Below are 23,582 nucleotides of genomic sequence, written 5' to 3'. Positions count from 1 at the left end.
GGAGTGAGCCACGTTTCGGGGCTTATTGTTCTCCGTGTATCTTTTTACCAACGCGGTTAAATTGAGCGATGACGGCGCTGATCAAAGGTCGCCGCTGCGTCAATTGGAGTGGCCGAGTCGCCGCAGACGCGCACTGCATCGCGTCGGCTTTGAAAAGATGCACCTGAAGACCTCTCCCTTGAATGCCACACCTGTGCTCCTGTGTCGCTGGGACCGCATCCAGTGTCTGTCGCCATCCGGTTTCTTCAGGCGGCCTCTATTAAAGGCCCAGCGCCACGTTTCGTTGCTTTGCTAAACTTTTGTTCGGTTGCACACAATGAGAGAAAGGGAGTGTGTGAGCGCGTGCGTGCACCTGTGCGCGAGTCTGTTCGTGTGTATGTGTGAGTGTTACAGGAATTTAGCCCCGATAATTCGGGCGATTTCCCAGATCGGGAGCGACAAAACCTCTCGTAGTCTGGCATAATCCACGAACAACGCTTTGGCCCTCTCAGACAGCGCACCTCGACGTCGACCAATAGGATTGCGTATAGTGACCGGCGCTTCGCCTCCCGCGCTTGCTGTTGTCAACGCGAACTAATGTTTACCAAAGCTTTAGAGCGCGACTAGACAGAACGCCGGCATGTCTACATACAAACGGTAGTGCTGGCGCTTCTTGAATGGACAGCCCACTGCCGAGCAGCGGTGACGACGCCACGTTTTCCATCTTTTTGTTCTTTAAATCATCAAACAATACCATACATTGGCGTGATCCTTTGTCGTTATCATCGCCATGGTAACAGGTGTATCCGGTCGCATCGACCGGTGACACGTCTTCTGGTCCCGCCGCCCCGACGGTGTTAAAGCCCAGCGATCGTAAATGACGGGATACGGTGGTATCGTAATAAATGTCGTGCAGTGTGTTGCTTACCCAAGAGAGCGTGTGAGGCTCAATCCGGCCGAAGTCATAAAACAGCCCAGATGTGCTCAAGCTCAAAATAAGTAGGCGCTGAATGGAGTTGGGAGCGTAATCCTTCACTTGGCCCTGCGACTATAATGGGCCGCCGCCGGATTAAAGCGGATCAAACTAGAACCTCACGAGAAGCAGAGCGACAAAGACGTGGAACAATTACAGAACGCGGGGGCCAACACTCTCCGGCTGACTGTTTTTGACAAACGTAAACAAGCAGACGATGGGGATGTAAACAAATGCGGAACTTGAACCGAGAGCAGCTCGGAGAGAAGCAATAGGCCTCCGCAACAGCTACCTTGCAGCCAGTCCACTTGTTCCCTACAATACAGACAAAGGTCCCTCATCTTTCCCCACTGAAATGAATGCAAAAGCCATTCATCCTTTCCACTCCCACATTGTGCTCCTTCTACCGTGCGGGTGTTGCCCACCGGGGGCCATACAGTCCTACACGAAGAAAAGTTTCACAACCAAGTGATTCAGTAAACTGCTAGTATGAGTTGTCCTGATTAAAACATGTGTGCCTGTGTGAGTATACTGCCTGTCTACATCTCTTGCTGCACCGATTGTTCTCAAATAGCCGTAACTACCACAACATCGATGCTGGTTTCGTTACTCTTTCTATGGCGTTTTGCGTCGTGTGTTAGCATTAAGTGGACTTTCGTGGATTATGTAGTTTGATTGATGTGTACTTAAATACATTTTAGAGTCTGTCCTTTTTGTACTTTGACCTAAGTAAAGGAGTTGAATCAGTACTTCTATTATACCAGTTTTTTTTCTTTTTTTAAACAAGTATCTGTGAGCAGGAGTACTTTTGCCACCTCTGCATGTGCGTGAAAAACCGGATGTGGCGCTTTCCAATCGGTCAAAATTCTTGGAGATCAAGATCAGCCCACTCCCCATCACCTCCCCCCGAAGGTGGTACAGCAAAGCTTTCAGTTGTTGTTGTTTTTTTTGCGGGGGGGGGGGGGGGGGGGGGGGGGGGGGTCACACACAGCCGAGTGGTCACACACGTGTCAACGCACTATTTACAAGGAGAGAGGCCCACCTCGAACCCCCTGCAGCTGCTACACCACTCCCTACAGGGAGACATAATCAGTCTGCAAAGTCCGGAAAATGTCCACTAGGGGGCGCTAAACATCCATGACAAAAACAATTTCAGATTCTCCTTAAAACAGGGGTCCCAACATGGCGAGCACCAGGTAGCCTCCCTGGGACCACATGAGTAACCCGCGGGCCTGTTCTAAAATGAACTCACCAGTGATGGGACATTGTGATTTCCTATGAAGGTTGTAGAAGTGATCATTTATACTCGTGTTACATGTTGATATTTTTGTGTTTCCTGCCTTACAAATAAAAGGGTCATTATCCTCGCATCGATAAATATGATTAATTATTAATAATAACATAAAATAAAGGTCATTTGGGCCTATGTATTACTTCAAAAGTACGTATCAAACTGGTAGCCTTTGGCTTTAATCAGCATCCAAGAAGTAGCTCTCAGTTTAAAAAAGCTTCGTGACCCTTGCGTTAATAATACACACACACACACACACACACACACACATACAATTTAATCCTTGCATACTGCTCATTTGCCCGCAAAAAAAAAAAAAAACTGTGTTCTCTCGTAAGGAAAATAGCAACACTTAATATGTACTTTCTAAAACATAGGTAATAACACCATTAAATAAAACTGTAAAGAAACAGTTTGTGCATCATAATGAATTAATTCAACTCATTCTGGTGTGCACTACTCACCCACCGGCGTGAGCGAGTGTGGAAGCATGTTAGTCGTTTTTCACAGAGCGTAACAAAAATATGCCTGTGAGTATTGTTGTATTGTCTGTTTACATGTGTGGATGCACCGTTGATGTTCAAATATCCATTGCTGAAAGGGTTATAAGACCGCAACTTTCGAACCCATTCATTAGCCCGTCTGTGGCATTTTGCATTGCATGTTAGCATTAAGCCAGAGGAAGGGAACATTTTGTGGTTGTTTTAAATACACAATCTGTATTTCTCTTTGTTTTATGTTTAGTTTTAGAGCAAACGTCATCTTGTTAAAAAGTTGTTAAAAAAATAAACCTTTTGTTTTTGTAAAGTCTAATCTAGTACTTTACTTTATTTGCAACAGCTTCCAATTTATTAGGAACTGTTGTACAACATCCACACTCCAAGAAGGGATTAACGACGGTTTGCCAAGTGAACCGTACACGAAGTGTGGTTTTAGGGGGCGGTTGGCCCCGTTCCGCATCCATTTGCTGTCTGGGAACGGAGGGTTAAAAGACTACATCCGAGCCAAAAGGTAAACATGCATGCATTGAGCTTTGTTGGATAATCTCTCCTTCATTGGCAAAACTTCAATGCCTCACAAAAACGATTTAGCCTGTCGGCGAATGCGCCTTGGAGTCATGAATCATTCTTGATACACATCAGTCATCGCAAAAGCGACAAGAGACACCGACACATGAGGACACGGCAGCGTTGATGGGGCCGGTTCGGTCCGAAACGCAAACACGAACGAAACAATAGCTGCGGCCTTTGCGGAAAACAGGAAGAGGATGTGGAACAATGCATCAATGGGGGGAAGCAGCAAGGTGCTTCCAAGAACAGCGCTGTCATGAAACACGGCAAATATGTTGGCACAAGGAATATTAAGGCTGGATTGACATTGCATAAACTGTTTACCGCAACTCCCACTTGACGTTAATGTCGAACTAAACAATTACAGGTTGTGTAGGAAAACAACCGCATGGATTCCGTTAGCTTAATGCTAAGCAAAAGGCCATAGACGGGCTAACGACGAGCTACAGTAATCTATCAATATTATAGAGTGCTTTTTCTCATTGTAAAAACATTACAAAATGTTTCGTTTTTTTTTTTTTTTGGGGGGGGGGGGGGAGGCTGGAACTGATTAATGGCATTTTTATGCGTTTCAATGGGGAAAAATGATTTGCGATAAGAGTGTTTTGAGCGTGGTCATGGAATGAATTAAACTCGTATCTCAAGGCATCGCTGTGTATATGTATTTTTACAGTGGACCCCCATATTCGGGGTTCGGCATACGCGGATTCACCTATTTGTGGATTTTTTTCACTTAAAAAAAAAAGAAAAGTTTTTTCAATTTGTTTTCTGTTTTGGCTTTCAGTTTTTTTTTTCTTTTTGGGGGGATAAACCGCTTATTGGCTTTTTATTCCCGCTTACAGAAGAATTTTGGGGGTTTGCATTTTTTTCCTTTTTCTTTTCCTCAATGCATTTATCGTGTCCATGAATTATCCGCAGATTTTTTGCTCTTCACACTCTGGCCCGGTCTGTATTTACTTCTGTCTGCTCGCTGCCAGGTGTTGACAGTTCCGGCGTTTTATTTTCACACGCAATGAGGGCATCGGCGCATGTAGGTTGTCTCAAATGTTCCATTAATGTAAACACCTCGGTTGCCCTCTTCATTGTTCACACTTTTAACGTTCTCCATAGATTTGGCTCCTAAAATAGCGCAAAGTAATAAAAACTAGACCAGGCCGCTAAAAAAAAAAAAATAAATCTGACTTCCTCAATAATTCCGCAGAAAGAGCTGCTGTAACCTTTCAGGGACTGGTATTCACTCAGTTGCAGGGCACAGATCTTTACAATCCGTTCGGTTTCTATAGCAACGTCATTGGAGTTGTGGGTGAACTGGAGCCTATCCCAGCTGATGTTGGGCGAGAGAAGCGGAGTACATCCTGGACTGGTTGCCAGGCAATGGCAGGCCACATATAGACAAACTTCCACGCTCACATAAAAACCTATGGACACTTTATGGTCTTCAAGTAGGTAAATATGCATGCTTTGGGGATTTGTGAGGCAGCCAGAGTACCCCCCCCAAAAAAAATTACACAACATGAGAACATGCAAACTCTGTACAGTAAGGCCAGAGCCAAGATTCAAACACTGAATTAAAAAAATGTGAGGCAGATGTGCTAAACACTAGGTCACTGTGCTGTCCAGATCTAGAATGTTCTTCTTTGACCGAAAGCTACACAGTGCTAACTTCCATAAAAACCAGTCTGGTCATTTCTCCATAATGCTGGGGCTGCTTTGTTACATCCGGCGCAGGGTGTCTCGAATCTATCCAGATAGATTCGCTGAAATCGGAAGACTATATCAAAGCATTCTGGAGTGAAATATGCTGCTGTGCAGTGTCAGAAAACTTGGTCTCAGTTACGGTTATGTTCTGGGGCTGCTTCGCTGCATCTGGCACAGGGTGTCTTGAATCTGTGCAGGTTATAGTAAAATCTCAACAGTTTTAAGGCATTCCGGAGCAAAAAAACGTTCCGTCGGTTCAGTATTTTGTGTAATTTAGTTATTTTGTCCTACTATTTGAATGACTGCCATGAAAAAAGCACAGGTTTTAATGCTATGGAGATGAGCTTTAGTAATAATCCCCCATTCCTGTGTGTTACAGTCCCACTAGCTTTAACCAAAGCTCCGCTAAATCCATATGTGCACGGTGAAGTGGGCTTGATTTAATAATGGAATCGCTGATCGTCTGTGTCATTAGATAATACATTTCTCCTCATGGCGGACCCCGATTCAACATTGCAGCTTGTTGCATCCGGAGACTGTTAAAAGTAAACAATGCAAGTATGTGGGGGGAGAGGGGAGGGGGCATAACAGAAAATAATTGAGAACGACTGGATTGGCTGGCAACCCCCTCTGGTTCAAAGTCAGCATGGCTACAGTACGTTCCATGCATAGATTCCTATCCACAACGAGGCTTTGTGATAGATAATCGTCGGCCGTCTCAGCTTTGGCGTCCTCGTCCGCGGTGTCAAACTTGGAATCAATCAGCACCCGCTGATTGCATCATCTTTTCACAGGCTGTGCGAAAGTACCCGTTGATGCACTATGACGAGTCGACAAGTTTCTCACACTTCCGTTCCCTCTATGTTTGATACAGCAGGAAGCAGTAGAATGACTATTCTTGCGCTCACCATTTGAAAACAAGTGCCAGAGACAATGAATTTGTCTTCAGTTCTACATTTCTGAGTACTTTTAAATAAATGGATGTGATGTTTATTACTTCAGGAGAACTTTCCAACTGACCCAATAATCCTCATAGATTCAGGCACATGAAGGGCGGCATACAAATAATGGATGTAGAGAATTTGAACAATTATGAAAGATGGGATGATGGACTGTAGATTGGGTGCTCTTTTAAGCCACTCATCAAAATCCTTGAAAATGTGACAGTTTGGGTACTTTTCCATTGTTATTATTACTTTGCTGATTGGCAGGGAGAGATCAAATGGCTCTACTATCTTATGATGAGGCTTGACTCAAGTTGAAGTTACCACAAATGGCTCCTGATTCCCATCCACTGTAATGGGCTGCAAGAGCTCATCGGGTGTGCCGTCCTTGCATTTTACATATATATGTGTTATATCTGTGACTTTGTATGTGTGTGGCTTTAAAAGGCGGGGCCTGCCCCGTGAGAGTCAGCGAATGAGAGTGTAGAGTCGGCTGATGTTGGCTCAAGACATTGCCGTCTGTTAAGTGGCTAACTGTTAGCCAGTCTGCGTTGTTGAGTTACTTGGCATAAGTTATGGCAGCCTTGTGTTCTTGATGCCGAGGGGGGAGGCCGCGCTCATTTTATACCTGAAGGCCAGATACAAAACGTGTCTTTAAAACTTACTGGAAGATAATAAAGCAATCTTTATCAATGTTTCATGCGGACAACAGATACGCTTTGTACACATGATTATCAGCTGGTTGTCACAACTGTGATTCGCTTGACAAAGAAAGTTTGTGAGCGTCAGCCAAGAAATATTAAACAGTACGTAATTGATTAAAAAAAAAAAATGTAGCTCCTAATTTCCTGTGATATAACATAGTGGAGTCAAGTGATTTTTGAACTAACGTGTGCAAGTGGATCGACCCATTTTCTAAGTCATTGCATCTATTAGGCCTTCTTGGAACTAGCGATGGGCATTCTAAGAAATGTCCTTGATCAATGATTGGGAAATGACCAATTTCACGTTCTGTTCTTTAATGTTTACAGATCATACTAAAAGCTTGATTTACCCCAATCATTTTGTCCAACATTTTTCTTCCATAATGAAATAGTCATCTTCAAACAAACAGACAACACCAAACAAACAAAGGCATTGAACTTAAGCCTCTTTAAATGTTAACAGTAACAGAATAAAGTAACTCCAGCCCATCCTAACATGCAAAAGTAGTCCATCCATTTTCCGTACCGCTTCTCCTCACTAGGGTCGCGGGTGTGCTGGGGCCTATCCCAGCTAACTGCGGGGAGGAGGCGGGGTACACCCTGAACTGGTCGCCAGCCAATCGCAGAGCACATAGATTCAAACAACCATTCGCACCTACGGGCAATTTAGAGCTTTCAATTAACCCACCATGAATGTTTTTGGAATGTGGGAGGAAACCGGACTACCTGCACACTCCACACGGGCGAGGCCAGATTTGAACCCCGGTCCTCAGACCTGTGAGGAAGATGCGCTAACCAGCCTGCCACGTTGCCGTGATTTCCGTCGCTGATATCAACCCGGTAGCCAAAATGCTCCCATACAGCTGATCTAAATGAGCTCGGAGGTTCTGCAATTTCAGGGTTATTTGCAGTACTAGCCATGCTTGCTCCTTCGCTCTGATCCACTTTGCAAACTTGAACTAGCCCTAGCGTAATTTTTCCTCACCCCGGTTAGACGACTGTTACCGGAAAAAAGTAGTTGGTCACATGGCATGCAGTTGGAGGAGGCTTGTTGAAGAAATGTAACTTAAATCTAGGATTGCAGCCATTAACTTAAAATAATAAGATTCATCTCAACCACTGCATATTAAAGGGAAAGATTCCGGTACTTTTTTTTTTTTTAAAGAAATCACTGAGGATGATGAACCTATCAGAGACAGAAGGTGTGACAGTCGTGGTGTTAATCATTTTCTTCGCAGCCTCATGCTGAGCTGTTAGCTTGGACTTTTGGAACTGATTAATTTTTTGGAATATCCACTTCTGGAAAACATGCGGGGGAAAAAAATGGCCATCACTCATTTGATTCAGAAGCAATGTGGAATTAATTTCTGCTCGACAGTCGACAGGTACGTTTATCACCTCTTTTTGATTTTTAATGAACTGTACATTCCCAAAAACAAAATTTCAAATCAAGAACAGCTCGGGCTTCTGGTGTGGCAGGCGGCGCAAGTGTGTGCCAGGGGAGGGTTAGACCGGTGTTGGTAATTTCGTAGACCAGCACAGCCCGACGGCTCTGACAAGTGGGCGAGTCGCGCCACTGTGAGTGTATTTCATTCGCCGCCAATCAAAGTGGCTCCCGTCATTCCCTTTAAATTGTTTTCTGTGACAATTGCTGTGGGGGGGGGGGGAATTGAATAACTGCCAACCTCTCCGAATCAGAATCAGAATCATCTTTATTTGCCAAGTAGTCCAAAAAAAACACACAAGGAATTTGTCTCCGGGAGTTGGAGCCGCCCGAGTACGACAACAGACAGTCAATTGACAAAGAACACTTTTGAGACACAAAGACCATTAGACACAAGATCAGGTTGCACACTGTCTTATACAGTCACTTTTTAAAGTCAGCCGACATTTTGTGGTCAAGCTAATGTGTTTATTAGTTTAGGTTTCATTTTTGTTTTACTGATGTATAGTAACTCCCCCCGATCACAGCCTCTTCCGACCTTTACAGGGCAAAGTGATGTGCGTGTTGCCATGCACGCACGCATGGACAAAACCACACACTGGCTTGATCAATGCATGATGCCAAATACGAGCTGTGTGTGATGGGTTGCCAGCAGGGGGATGGTCAATGTGCCGCTGCTTGTTTTCTGTCAGCATATTTTCATATTCTCTTAGTGGGCAGCAGCACACCGATGCCGCACCGTATGACTTGAATCTCTCACTTGGGGATTCGAGAGGCGCACGCAACAGCGAAGAGACAGGAGCTTCATTCTCCACGCAAAAAAAGGTAAAATCAAGGCTATCAAAATCAGAATTTTAATGCACGTATTTGTGGTAAAACTATCACTTTATTGTTTTGACCGTGTGCATCGTTATAGACTGTGGCACTTTATCGGGTACAGAACCAAACTGAATAAATTAAGTGGTTGGTCTAAATACACCCGGTGCCATTCCGTATTATATATATTTAACAAAAATACATCAAAGGATATTTGAACTGCATGCTTTCTCCAGGCCATTTGTTTAGAAAATATATACCAATTGATATTGACATGAATTAACGTTAGAACTGAATGATTTGTCCCGGCCAATCATTAGAAAATAAAAATTCAACTGCATGGCTTCGCCTATCCGCTTATTACGCAATTTCTTCAGGTTTCTCTTAGGCAGAAAAAATATATATATATAAATGTATGTTAACATGAAATTATTAGAAACACATGATTTCTCCGAGTCAATTATTGAAGAAAAATAATATTGATGAAAATGTATAACGACACGTTGATCCTGTTGGAAAAAGAATACAAAAAATGTAAAAATACCTTTATTTTTTTTCTAAAAGTTCCAAAAGGAAAATATTTTTAAAAGTTACATCTGTAAACACTTAACATTTAAAAAACAAAAATTCATTGTGTTTAGATCAGCTATCACGGCGTTTGACTCCATTGTCATTACTATGTGATAATAAAATGAACTGATACACAGTACTTTAAAATAAAAAATCTAGAGTCAAAAGCTTGTTTTTATCAATGTAGTTGCTTTCTATGCACACACTTTTGTGTTGATAGCTGCCTGTTGCTTCTATAGGCTGTCTCAGCGCAGTCAGACATGCACTTGGTTTATGCGTCTCGCGTGCAAGACCGAGTCTTGCTGCCTAATAAGTGGAAGTAAGAGGTGACGGAAGGTCCGTCTGATGCACAAGCCTTCACTGAGCACAGCGGAAGTGGGTGGGGTGGGAGTGGGGGGGGACGGGGGGGGGGTCTCTCGGTGTGACCATGAGATGCCGTGTGTTGCATGTCCACGCAGTAGTGGGAACTGGGAAGTCACAAAGTACAGAGATTCGTTAAATACAAATCATTAGCTACTGCTAACATGTTTATTGCCACTCACAGTCCAAGTTTACTGTAAAACTAGAGATAAGAAAGGAGAACTGCACGTTGTGTATTCAACCGAGTCACATTAAACTTGTCTTATGGAAGTCCGCTAGCTTAATGCCAACACACAATATTAAATGCCATAGACAGCCTACCGAAACTAGCGTTGATATAGCAATGATTATAAACCTTCAAAACCTTCACCTTGAAGTTGTAAGTCATATTTATTTTTTTCTGACGACTTTTTACTTTTACTCGCTACAATTGAAAACAGATATCTTTACTTTCTACTCCTTAGTTTGCCAAAATAGGATTGTTACTTTTTTTTTTTTTTTCCAAACGCCACGGATAACGACACAACGTAAACACAGAGGTAAAGTCAACCGCGGTGGAGATTTTTTTTTTTATTGAGCTCTAGGGGTCTTATGAGGCGGAAAATAAACAGGGACAGCAGTGACACGGCGGAACGTAAACTGGAAAGCACTAACAATGATGACTGAACAGATTCGGAGAAGCAAGATATTCCCTATCCAAGGTCTTATAAAAGAGAATTGCTTGATGTTGTAGGCTCTGACAATAATTGGTGGCGAATAAATTGTAATTTGTGCCAGCCTAAAAAACACACGCTTCTGGTTTTCAAAAATTCTCTTTCTAATCTGAATATACACATTTGAGGTAAGATGTATATATTTTTTTTCCATATCATTAGCTAGCTTTTGTTAATCAGCTCACAACAACAGCAAAACTATGGGCCACGTTTGTTTTTTTGCCTGTGAAAACACTTTTTCCAGTTGTGGCAAGTTATCATTTGTATTATTATAATTGACAGTCAAAATAAATTTGCACTCTTTTGTCCCTACATGCATTTCATAATCTGTACTTTTTTACTCAAATGAGTTGAATCAGTACTACTACTTTCAACAGAACCTTCTTTTTTTTTTTTTTTTTTTTTTTTTTACAAAGTATATGCACTTTTACTTGAGTAAAGATTGTGAGTACTTTTGCAACCTCTTCCTGCAGGTTGTGCCCGAACATGGAGTATGCCGGCATATATATATAAAAAAGTAAACATTGAACCAAATTTGGTTTGATGTTCTCCAATGACATAACGGGAAGCGTGTTTAAGAGTGATGATAATATTGCGCATACCGGTGTGCACATGCTGCAGTTCATCACATTAACAAAGCATGGAAATCCTTTTGTAATCACCGCTCCAGCTGTGAATTGTCCACAAGGAAAAGCAACCGCTTTTTTCCTAATCACAAAAGTATTGACTTAATCGCCTCTTTGGTAAATGTGTTGAAGGCAGCGCAGCGTTGGGTAATTGTGACTGATTGAAGACTCGCACTCCCCGCACATCCGCCCCATCGTTAATTCTCACCTAGGTCTGTTCCTGCTTGATTTGGACTGTGATCGGTTGTTGTTTTTTCTCCTTCTGTCCTAAAGGTGACCCTCTCAAGACACATCAATTTAGCTTAAGTTTTCCTTTCCAAATTGGCTGTGAATGCAGAGGGATGCCATCACAATGTTATTGCGGCAGACCTACCCGCTGTCTGTGCACACATGCAATATAGAGAGACCATATAAAGATTTTCTTTAATAGTTTTACCCCTCCCAAACGCCAAACAGAGCACGGTTTCAAATAACCTCTCAAGTGTGAGGCGGGCACTTTAACCACTCGTCCACAAAACTGCCTTTCGAGTTGTATGCTGCCACCCCCAGTTGAAGTTTACTGTCAAACTTAACATAACAAACAACCATATAGCCTTGCCTTAAGAAAAGTCCACTTATAGGTTAATGCTAACAAACAAAATGCCATAGATGGGATAACAAATAGCATCAGTGTATCAATGGTATAATTGAGGAGATTATTTCGGTCACGGAATGAATTCAACTCTTATCTCAAGGCACCATTGGCACCAAAGCACCAGGTATTGTGTTTTACAATAATACTTAACTATATTTTTGATCCCATATGTAACTGGAGCTAGAAAGCAAAGTGTGGAGAGTCTCTGTCGCGGAAATTCACGGACACAGTGAATGGGGAGATCCATCGCTACCAACAGCCTCTCATAATATCACACTCTCCTTTTTTTCTCGCCTGTTTGCACTCTCTGTGTCCATGTGCCTCTCCCTTGACAATCGCGGCATGTTTTTGTGGTTCCATAAAAAAAAAAATAATACAGTCCAGTATATTGTAAATGTGTAGCCTAAAACCCGATACAGGGTTGCAGTTTATCCGTTGCAGCATGTGGGTAGATGTGCAGCACTCAATGGCTTGGTGTGTGGCGAAGAGTCGCCAATTGTACATCTTTTGGGCGACGGTCCACTTCAGGCGCGTTCGGCCACGTCGCTCAGTGCGCGGTGGGCCTTAGGCCAAGAGACGGGTTACACCCGGGGACTAACAAATTACAAACTAGTCACACTCACAGCCACAGGTATTGAGATTCCGCACCATCTGAGGAAGTGTTTAACATACTTGGCCAATAAGGATGATTCTGATTCTGAAGATCATGCAAACACAATTGACGGAACTTTTCAAGTTTACACTCTACTTGTGACATACGTGTACGTGCGTTTGCTACAGAAATGGACCGGCAACACAGCTTCGACCGGCAGGTGGACGTCCAGGACCACGTTCACTACATCGTCGCCTTTTTTGTCCTGGTGATCGGAACAGTTGGCGTGACGGGGAATGCCTTGGTCATGTATGCGTTTTTTTGGTAAGAATCTTTTGTTTCGCTTGTTTGTCAATAACCAACGTTCAAGCTCGGCGTTGTAAAGTCAGCATCTGAATTCGGGTACGTCAATAACAGGGCCTAACAGCCTGAAGATGCTCACACAAAGGAAACAAAGGAAATGAACGTTGATGTTGCCAGGCAACGACTAAGAATGAGGACCCACAAAAAAAAGAAATCGTCTTTTTCGCCTTGTCAAAAATCAGCGATATGATGTGGTTTTAATTCAAATGAACAAAATCATTATGATTACACAAATATTGTATATACTGTACATCCTGTATACTGTACAAAAAAATGTAGGGTGACCTTGTACAGACTGTTAGTAATAGAACACATCTATTCCTAAATAGTAAAACATGTTCTTTGTTTACACAGTGGTGCCTCAAGATACGAGTGACGCAAATTACGATTTTTTTTTTCGAGATACGAGCTCTCGTTCGGCCAATTTTTTTGCTTTGACTTACAAGCGGTGTATGGTGGCAGTTGACCCATCTTACGTCACAAGAAGCAGCAATTTAGAACATATTTTTCAGAAAAGAGGCTTCAAAGTGTTTATTGACACTCTCAGCTGAAGTTTACTGTCAAATTAAACATAAAACAAAGAATTACATGTTGAGTTTGTACCTTAGCCTTTAGTCCGCTGGCTTAATGCTAGCATTGGATACTGGAACACATATGGTTCAGCAACACACGTAGACAGACGATATAACAGTACTCACTGTCATGTTTTGTATGCCCTACGAAGAACGAATAATATTACTGCCGATGAGTTGTGACGTCTCCTCGGTCTCCATGTACAGTATATCCGTATGTTTGTCTTATACTACCCTCAGGTGGCAAAGGTGTGCATACCAGGATAAGCAGCATATTATGTATTGAATTGAATGAGAAACTGTGACAAAAACTATTTACATTTTTAAAATTCTATTTAATTATGCCATTACTGTATTTTTATTATTAAAAAGTATTATAGAATGCCCCGTGACCCTAACCAGGATAAGCGGTGTTGAAAATGGATGGATGGATGGATATTATAGAATGAAATTTTTCCTTATTAAAAAAAAAAAACACTTCACATTTTTGTGGGATTTTTTTTGTGGGGGGTGGGGGGTGAGATCTAACAGATTAATGGCCTTTTTTTTTTTTTTATTACAATGGGGAAAGATGATTTGAGATACGAGTATTTCAAGATACGAACCTGGTCACGCAACAAATTGATATCTCAAGGCAATTTATATAGAGCTCTTACACAATCTGCTGTCACATTATTATCTTTGACTTGCCCACCATGGAACCAAGGTGCAAAAACCATGGCTCATTTTGGCTGGTACACCCAACTGTAACCTATCTATATATATATATATATATATATACACGTACGTGTGGTATACCAATGTCACAAGCCCATGCCTGTCAAAATGTCAGCTAAGCAAGCTAATGTTTATGTTATCAATATATAACTTACTTTATGTAGCATTAGTCATTAGGAATTCAATGCAATGGGTGTTGCTACAGCTGTGCGATATGAACAAAATTTTATATCCCGATAATGAAATATGTCCTGATCTAATATTTTCCCCCTAAAATTACATGAACAAATGGCAATGTTCTGTTATATTTGGTCAATTTATTTACATAACACATATTTTATATAAACCGCGACAATTAAAAGAATAAAACATTAATAAAATTGGCACAAATAAATACCATTCCAAACATCTGTACAACAACCTTTGAAGGAATGCAGTAAAGTGCAAAGAATTCAAATAAACACAATACAGTACTTCAATTAACGTTCCAGTAGGCCTACCATTCATCCAGTAAAACTATTACAAAGCGGAGGAAAATAAATTGTAGGATTCCTTTATTAGCAGCAAGGTATAAATAATACATAAAAACAAAAGGGGATTATACAATACGATGGCGTTTGATGTTGTATCTACGAATTACAGCCGTATATCGCACAGCTCTAGGACTTGCCGATCTTATTCACTGGTATGTATACACAATACACCCAGCGGCACAGGAAAATCAGTTGAGGTTTGACCTCATGCACTTCTGGTGTTAAGAGGGCCCGCTTGAAACGTGGAGCGGTCGATGTCGGGCACAACACTGAGACTGCATCGAGTTCCATACACCAGGGATCATCCCGAAACTCGGCATCGTCTCTAGTCTCTAGTCACACTAGCACTCGCCAGAGAGGTGAACATACAAAACACATTCCAGTAGTACGAGAGGAAATGCGAGGTTGCAGGTGGCAATGCAGGTTGATACCCACAGTCGGTCAATACATCTGTATTGTAAGTCTGCATTGACAATACTGCTTTGATTTGGAAATCCTTGGGGGATCTGGACCGCACTGTTCCCCGAGTCATCCATTTTAAGTCAAAGGTCGTTTATAATTGGATGACTTTTCCTCCAACGCTGCCCTCTGTCTTTGCTAACTGGTGAGCTATGAAGGCCAAAATGCAGTCCGTGCAACAAAGGAACTCGTTGCACTCGCACTCAAGCAACGCTAACACTAGAGTCGATACTCAATCTGTTTTGGAAAACAACCGACATATTGGCGCCCCTCCCACCCACACACCTCAACGGCGAAAACCAAACATTCTAATATGCGTCGTTTGTCAAGAGCAATTAGCTGACGCTAATACAAATATCCAACAGAACTCACTGCAGCTCTATTTACATTTTTGTCTTGAAAGTGTAATCACTTGAAAATGGCAGGTCTTTGCCCAGCCTAGTAGCCAGGTCATCGGAGAAACGTGGTATGAAATACATTGTGGGCCTGGTATTTTGTAAATTTGCCAAAATTAGGTACTGTATTTAAGAAATAGGCAGCTCACAAAAGATTTATTGTTGGTGTGTAATTTTACACGTGATGGGTGGACAGGCACTCCGAATAACCAACTACAATAATTCTCCACTATTCCTTGGGGATCGGTACCGAGCCATGCCGCGAATAGCGAAGAACCATGACTGTAAATACTTACACACATATACCACAAATTATAAAACCAGTTTTATATTATTCCAAACTGTTATATTACCCTTAAAAATAACTGGCTTACAGGTGAGTGGATTTTGAAAAGAACGCAAGTACGCGGCCACGACTTTCTGTACCTTCCACTAATGACCCAGGCTAAATTTTGCTCTTCTCAGACATGTAAAGTTTCTCTCTAAGTCGAGATGTATGACTTCAACATACCCCCTGGACACCACCAATTACTGCACTATTTTCCTATTTATATAGGGCTTTGGCGCCATCTAAGCGCTTTATAAAAAGAGCACAAAAATGCGACATGGAGAGTTTTTCAGCAAAATGTTGGGGATAAGTTCAACGGGATGAATTTTTTTTTTTTGAATAGTGAACTGCAAATATGTGGGAAATGACTGTATTTGTATTTACATAATTCAAGAAATGTAAAGTCAATATTTTGTTTCAGTAATAAGAAGCTGCGCACCCCTCCCAACTTCTTTATCGTGAACCTGGCAGTGAGTGACTTCCTCATGGCCATCACACAGTCACCCATCTTCTTTGTCAACTCCCTCTACAAGGGCTGGATTTTTGGCGAAACGGGTACGTATCCGTTTATCACATTTCCCGCTATCTTCATCTATTTGAATTTCCATTTCCACTGATTCATTACTTGAGATGCGTGTTCATACTAAGACGTCTTTCATGCCATCACAACTCCTGATTTGTGTTTGAATTCAATAAGTGGCCCTGTTTTGAATAAACCTTTACTTGTACTGTGGATAACTAGTGTAACAGTTAGACAGTGTAACTATTTTGTCTGTGAATACTTCTTCATTAATGTTTATTTTGAATTTATTTTTAGTTTTAATCCGAGTTGTTCTATCTACAGCCTCTATTTATCTATTGACCCAATTCCACACACAACCCATCCATCCATCCATCCATCCATCTTCTAAATCAGTGATTCTCAAAGTGTGCTATGCGTACGTACCACTCTCTCTAGTGGTAATAGAGTTCAGTTGTATTTAACTTTGAAGTACCATACATTTGCATATCAGCTTTTAGATCTGCTTGATTTATTGAGGTGCATTTTTCATACATATATAATATATTTGGACTGAATCACCATTTAAGATTTTCAGTTTTTCTTTCAATTTCGTACATTAAAACACAGTGTTAATGTTGAAACTGTTCATAATCTAACAGCAGATTACAATAATATTGAATATACTTTTTAGGAACCAAAACCTCTGTCATGTTTTTGATGAACACTTAGGTGGCACAAGCATTTTTTTTTTTTTTTTTAGGTGGTACTTGGTGAAAAAAGCTTGAGAACCTTGAATCTCCATTATGGCCATCAGAAATGACTTTAATGTTACAATGCTGTCTTCCCAGGTTGTAAAATGTATGCCTTCTGCGGAGCCTTATTCGGAATCACGTCCATGATCAACCTTCTGGCCATCTCTATGGACCGCTACATCGTCATCACCAAGCCTCTGCAGGCCTTACAATGGACCTCCAAGCGACGCACTTGCTTCATCATTTGTCTGGTGTGGCTGTACTCGCTCGCCTGGAGCCTCGCACCACTTCTGGGGTGGAGTACGTAACTGGTTTACTCGCATTCTGTCCGATTAATTACTTGACTGTACGCTTTCTTTTCCGTTTGCATTGGTCTTTAAGGTTCTTACATACCAGAAGGCTTGATGACGTCATGCACGTGGGACTACGTGACGTCGACGCCTGCCAATAAAAGCTACACCTTGATGCTATGCTGCTTTGTCTTCTTCATCCCACTGGGCATCATATCCTACTGCTATCTGTGCATGTTCCTGGCTACTCGCCACGCCAGCAGGTGAATATGCATTGTTTTGCACCCTCTGCAAAACTACTCACGGTTTCCTGTGTGAACAGTATTATGTTAAAGCAGTGGCGTCGCTAGGCCTATCTTAGAGGTGCTTGAGCCCCCCTAAAAACCTTTCAACCCCGCCAAAAAATATGCGGTAGTATGTGTTCATGGCAAGGTTTTATTGTCCCAGTCCCCCTAAAACCGATCTTCAGCCCCCCTAAACAAATATTGAGCAATGTAAGGGTCCCAGTTATGTAGCACAGTAATGCTGATATACTGACAATTGTGCAAATGATGCGGGGAGTTGTCAAGCAGTATAAAGTGACTAGTAGTGAGCTAATTATGATAAAATGACAGTTGTGCAAATGCTGCAGAGTCCTCGAACACTTCAAAGTGTCCAGTAGTGTGGAATACAGTTATGCAAACATTGCAGAGTGCTGAAGCTACGACGACGATGATGGGAACATTGCCACAACAGAGATGTGCAAAATTGGCAAGAATTGGCAAAATGTTACGTTGAAATTATAGGGTCCAAGACAATTTTGCCTGCCCGTGTCTTAGTTCTTGTAGCGTGCAAGTCTACAAGAGTGGGTAGGGGGCTACCGATGATATAGCACTTCATAAAAACATACAGTAATGACATAATTAAATAGAATTTAAAGAAATTAAACAGTTTGTGCTACATTTTTTTGCTTGGACATTGTACAGCTAGCTCTAGTGTGCGCCTCTTTCTGTTAGCCACAAGGGGGCAGTATAATACAGATACAAACATAGCGTACATGGAAATGGTCTCAGCTGCTCCGTGAGCCACAGTAATAATAGTCGTTCTTTGCAGAGAATAAAGAATATATGGCTGTGAGTATTGTTATAGTATCTGTCTACAACCGTTGCTCCACCGTTTGTGTTCAAATAGCCATGACTTACAGGATTATCACTCGTATCTCAAGGCACCGCTTTACGTGTCCTGCCAGGGAAGTGGAGAAGTTGGGCTCTCAGGTGAGGAAGTCAACGCTGATTCAGCAGCAGACAATCAAGACCGAGTGGAAGTTGGCCAAGATTGCCTTTGTGGTGATTATCGTGTTTGTGCTCTCCTGGTCACCCTATGCATGTGTCACCCTCATTGCCTGGGCAGGGTAAATATGAAAGAACAACTATAATAACCGACGATGAACAGGTTCTGATGCAGAAAACACATTTCAGATACGCAAGCGTTCTGAACCCCCACTCCAAAGCCGTCCCCGCAGTTATTGCCAAGGCCTCGGCCATCTACAACCCTTTCATCTATGCCATCATTCACTCGAAATACAGGTGAGAGCACCATATTCAGCAAATAAGGTAATGTGAGCTTGAAACCGATACAAGGCCTTTGTCGGAATAATCACTGTGCTTCGACAGGGACACTCTAGCTGAAAAAGTCCCCTGTCTACACTTCCTAGCCCAGGCCCCCCGGAGGGACCCCATGTCAGCGTCACATAGCCAGTCCTCCTTCAGGGACTCGGTGCTGAGCAGGCAATCAACTGTCTCCAAAAACAAGTTTCTACCAGTTTCGTCTTCCTTATCCACAATGGACACTGTGAGTTTGGCTCCCCCTGCATATTCGCAGTTCACTTTTCACAACTCACAAACGTGTGGATTTTTTTTAAAACTCTCTAAGATGCTGCCAAAACCCTGCCTAAATGGGAAAGTAGCACTGTAATCAAGGAAGTATAGTGAAGTGATATATCTCGACTGAGAGACAAGGAAAAGCTGAGTTTAGCCCAAGACGTACGGTTATGTACTTCTAAGGTACGTTTTGAATTTTGTACAAATTTGGATGACATTGACGCAAAGCAAACCAAGGGACATGTTTTTTTTTTTTTTTTTTTTTTTTAAACATATACTGTACATGGTTTGGACTTTTAATAGTCACTGTTGAGTGAAATGGTGGAAAATTCCATTTAATCATGTTTTTTTTATTTTGACTTATCATATATTCGGGTGTGATATTCACACTTAACTCCAGAATTCCCATTTTACTTGATCATTTTGACATTCCCAAAGCTTCTCATTGGCAAAAAAAAATTAAAATAAAAAATTTGGAGTAACAGTGCCCCCTGTTGCTTAGGCATCCACTTGACAACCTGCAAATATGTAATTTATTTAAACCCTTAGATGGAGAGACAAAATGCTTATGAATGTGCCTATCTCCACGCAGCAGGTTTGGAGTGATGTGGAACTGGATCCAATGGACCAAAGCCCTTGTCTGAGGTCCAGCTATTCCCTTGGAGCGCTAAAGGGAAAGGATCAAAGCCAAGGCAAAAGACAACAATGATCATGCAGGTAAAGCACATCTTCAACTGCAGATTAAAACCATTGTCACATCAAGCACAAGATTGTAAACGTAGATTTCCACTGAAATTCTAGACACCTATCCTCGAGCGAAGTGCACTCCAAACATGTGACCTGAGTCATGGTGCCGCTCAAGGCTCGGAGGAGGAAAGGGGAGGAGAAGGAGCCTGGAGACGAGTAACTGTACTTAGTTGTGTACAAGACACAGTGGGTCAACATGAACCAAAGAGGGCCACAGCAAGCCCAAGAAGGAAGGACATGAGAAGGTCACGCGGGTTCCTATCCAGCCAGATTCTTTGGACAACACTTAATGTGTCCACTACTCCTATGATATCAGAGAAAGAGCCGCTGGACTGTGTAGAAAAAAACAAAGATACGATCCGTACTTGATTTATACTGTCTGGATTGTTAAAGTCAACTCTTGGAGTCAGTGGAAAGTCTCCCCCCCCTCACCAACACCGCCAAGTGTTGTGAATACTGCATTTCCTCAAACAGTGAATGCTGCTATAAGAGATGGCACACTTAACTGATTTACCCAGCATGGTTCAAGAGACGCAAATCATTTTATTTTATTTTTTTTGCACAATTGGGTTATGCGTCATGACATCTGAAAAATGATTTTAAAAAATGCATGGAATTGGACATATTCAGACTTCAGACAGAAATCAGGCCCCTTCTAAATCCAATATGTTGATATTATATTCTAGATATCTGTAACTTCAGTTTGAGATGCCTACAATATCATTCTGACTAGTCATAATTCCATTTCATAATTTCTTTGTCACCTCAATTCAAGATATCCATAGGTCCCTTTTCAGACGTCTTAAATTAAATTTTAACTAGGCTAAATGAAATTGTAGATATCTGTAACTATGACCAGTCGAAATCTAATTGTATCTCAAACTGGAGTTACAGATATCTACAATTCCATAACAGATATCTGTAATTCACTAGCGGATCTCTGCAACTGAATTGTACATATCTATAATGAGAAAACCCAGAATGGCAAAAGTGATGTCATTTGTCCGAGGCGAAATCAGTCGTTTCGACGAGGCACATTTCTATTACAGCTGTCATGAATGAAAGGTAAACTATTAAAAATGTAATTACGACCAGGCAGAAAGACTGTTATTGATCAGGTTAATTCCGGATAGTCAAACTTAGCTCTTGTCATAAAGCATCAAAACACCGACGCGTGATAAACATACGCACACGTGAGCCCAAACGGCACAAATACACATTAACACCTGCTGTAAATCTAAATTACAGTGAAAGCGCCATGGACAATTAATAATACCATATTAAAGGTGTATAGAACATTAAATATGATGTAAAATAAGAGGTGTGTTGGTTGCTCTTTAAATAACCAAAATATTTGCCAATGGTAGCCAGTCGAGTACAGAGGATACACTCATTTAAATCAGGTTTATTGAAAACTCAACTCAATTAAATGCGATGCAATATTTAATATTTGTAATATTTATTCATTGTTGTTGACATCCTTGTTGTCACTGACTGTCATTGAGGTTTGTGAAGTTATATACGTGCAGTTTTGGCATCTGCGTGTTTCATGTGTACAGAACAGTGGAACCACAGTCATACGGGATAAGTGTCACTTGAAATGTACATGGCAATAAGACTGTCCCCAAAATAATACAGGCATCAAATCAGATTTGGGCACTTATACTTGCAGTGTAAATCCAGTTTGTGATTACTTATACCACAATGAGTCGCTGTATACGTCTTTACCACAACACACATTGCCGATAGAGCAGACATGGCATCTGTAAAGCTGAACTTACAATGGAGTTTGAAAACAAATTGCTGCTATAATTGAGATTTTTTTTTGTGTGTGTGTGTGGAGGGGGAACACTTGCAAAATGTAGATAATATTCGTAACTTTTATTAAAATGTCTTTGTACTAAAACTTTGTCTTTGTAGTAAAACGCCCCCGGTCCCACTAAAGGAGGAAATACAAGTCTCTGTACTTACCGGCCATAATTTTTTTTTTTTTTACTTCTGCACAATGGAATCATCATACTGATGGATATTTCTAATATTATTCTCCTCTCAGGTAGTCATTTAAGGTCATCAAAATATTGGAAGCAGATCTCGGTATAATGAAACTACAACCACAATAATTAACAATGAATGCCTCTCCGACTGTTAATCAAAACACTTCTTACATTACATTGTAAATGCGTACCTAATGCTAATGGCCGAACACAGTTTGTGCCATACTACTGAGGTAATTCATTAAAAGCAGCATGTGACAATTAAAAACGATACCAATATCAGTGTCAGAGCCGATACTGTACGTCTGTACTCCTACTTGAAAAAAATGCTCCGATATAATAACACTGATGCCGCTTTACCAGTCTGACAGATACCATCTGGGCAGGTGGAGTAGTTGTTTTGGAGATACTTTAAGGTAAACATGGATGACAATACTACCCGCGCAGAGTGGGGGCTGCAAAATATGCTCTGCAAAATGGATGATGAACTCCCCTCAGACGGCGACGGCGACGGAGGCAGTCGCCCTATGAGTTGCGGTGGGAAGCCATCCTGCAAGCATCGAGTTTCTTGAGCTCTACTCCACACTACTCGGCTCCTGCCGCACTCCAATCTCGGTGCTGCACGTCGAGGAAAGAGAAGTCAGAGATGGTGTGACAATGTATCACTTCAGTTGTCCTGCTAAAAGTTTTATATTATAACACAAATGCCTTGTGTGACAGGTTACATTTAAGTGAAATGTGTGGCAAGACAGAAGAACATGCATTTGGATGTTAAAATGTGAGTAGTTAAAACTTGTTATCCTCAAGTCTTATATTTGTGTAAATTTATGCCATGTTCAAGAAATATTTTGTGTTTCTGAACAATATTTGATTAAAATAAAACATTTTCATTACAATCGCAAGGCATAATGGCATTATTAAATATTGGCGTTGGCGAGTACTTAAATCTAAGTATACTTGAACTCATGCTCGGTCTGAATAAAAGTTGTATTCGTGCATCACGGGTTATGAGGTTGAGACTCAGTATGTGTGTACAGTATCCCATTTTACTCTACCAATTTGTACCAGTTAATATGGTCTTTCCATTAGTAGGTTCTTCGTGGCTTGTGTGAACTAGAGCAGCGCGGATGAAGACTCGTGAGAAGGAGATTAGGAGGATCACGTGGACTTTGTTGAATGTGTGACTCCACAATCAGCGTTGACGCTGTGTACAATTGTTTTAAGTCAAATCATCATGAAACCTCAGAAAATTCCCGTTGTGGTCGCTGGGAAATGGATAAAACGATTACTTTAAAGCGGGGCCTGTTGTCATTTATGTCGAGCACCGTATGCACCGCAGCCTTAACGTAAAGAACTGGTACACTTAAGCGGTTCGATTGCTTTGCACAAGGGCAATTTGCAGCTGACTGAACTTCCCGTCAGTGTATTACCATATATTGACATGGCTCACACATAGCTGAAAGCAGCTGACCCTGTTGCCAAAGGCAAACATGTCATATCAATCTATTGTACTGGCTGTGTAATCTGTTACTAATAGCCTTTCAGTAAAGATAAAGTAGTATGACATGGATAAAAGTAATCTTAATTTTTATTCCCGCAGGGTGCCTTGTTGGAAAAAGAAGACATCTCAATTACGTCTTTTTAAGTGTAACATTAA

General features: G+C 41.5%; 2 protein-coding genes across 2 annotated transcripts in view; both read left to right on the top strand.

Annotated features, from left to right (window-relative positions):
* LOC133413884 (WD repeat-containing protein 70) overlaps nt 1-8,922 on the top strand; it is a 72,101-nt gene extending 63,179 nt beyond the window's left edge. Inside the window, exon 19 of the mRNA XM_061698794.1 lies at nt 8,817-8,922. Coding sequence (XP_061554778.1) covers nt 8,817-8,854 — 38 coding nt within the window. The 3' untranslated portion in view covers nt 8,855-8,922. The remainder of the gene's footprint in view (nt 1-8,816) is intronic.
* Nucleotides 8,856-19,417, top strand: opn4xa (opsin 4xa). Its single transcript, XM_061698798.1, has 8 exons — nt 8,856-8,928; nt 12,603-12,738; nt 16,203-16,336; nt 17,132-17,335; nt 17,417-17,588; nt 18,530-18,715; nt 18,783-18,890; nt 18,978-19,417. Exons 2-8 carry the CDS (start codon nt 12,605-12,607, stop codon nt 19,276-19,278), a joined length of 1,239 nt encoding a protein of 412 aa, XP_061554782.1. The 5' UTR covers nt 8,856-8,928; nt 12,603-12,604; the 3' UTR covers nt 19,279-19,417.
* Nucleotides 19,418-23,582: the final 4,165 nt, after the last annotated feature.

Source organism: Phycodurus eques, chromosome 15 (genome assembly GCF_024500275.1).
Source record: "Phycodurus eques isolate BA_2022a chromosome 15, UOR_Pequ_1.1, whole genome shotgun sequence".
Taxonomy (NCBI): Eukaryota; Metazoa; Chordata; class Actinopteri; order Syngnathiformes; family Syngnathidae; genus Phycodurus; species Phycodurus eques.
The sequence above is the reverse complement of the archived record's forward strand: the minus strand, read 5'-3'. Positions and strand labels throughout refer to the sequence as shown.

What these genes read in the sequence shown, in the direction of transcription:
- opn4xa (XM_061698798.1), top strand. Translation starts at nt 12,605, where the DNA reads ATGGACCGGCAACACAGCTTCGACCGGCAGGTGGACGTCCAGGACCAC. An exon ending in GTCATGTATGCGTTTTTTTG is followed by an intron (nt 12,739 to 16,202) that starts GTAAGAATCTTT and finishes ATTTTGTTTCAG; the next exon opens with TAATAAGAAGCTGCGCACCC. An exon ending in CTGGATTTTTGGCGAAACGG is followed by an intron (nt 16,337 to 17,131) that starts GTACGTATCCGT and finishes CTGTCTTCCCAG; the next exon opens with GTTGTAAAATGTATGCCTTC.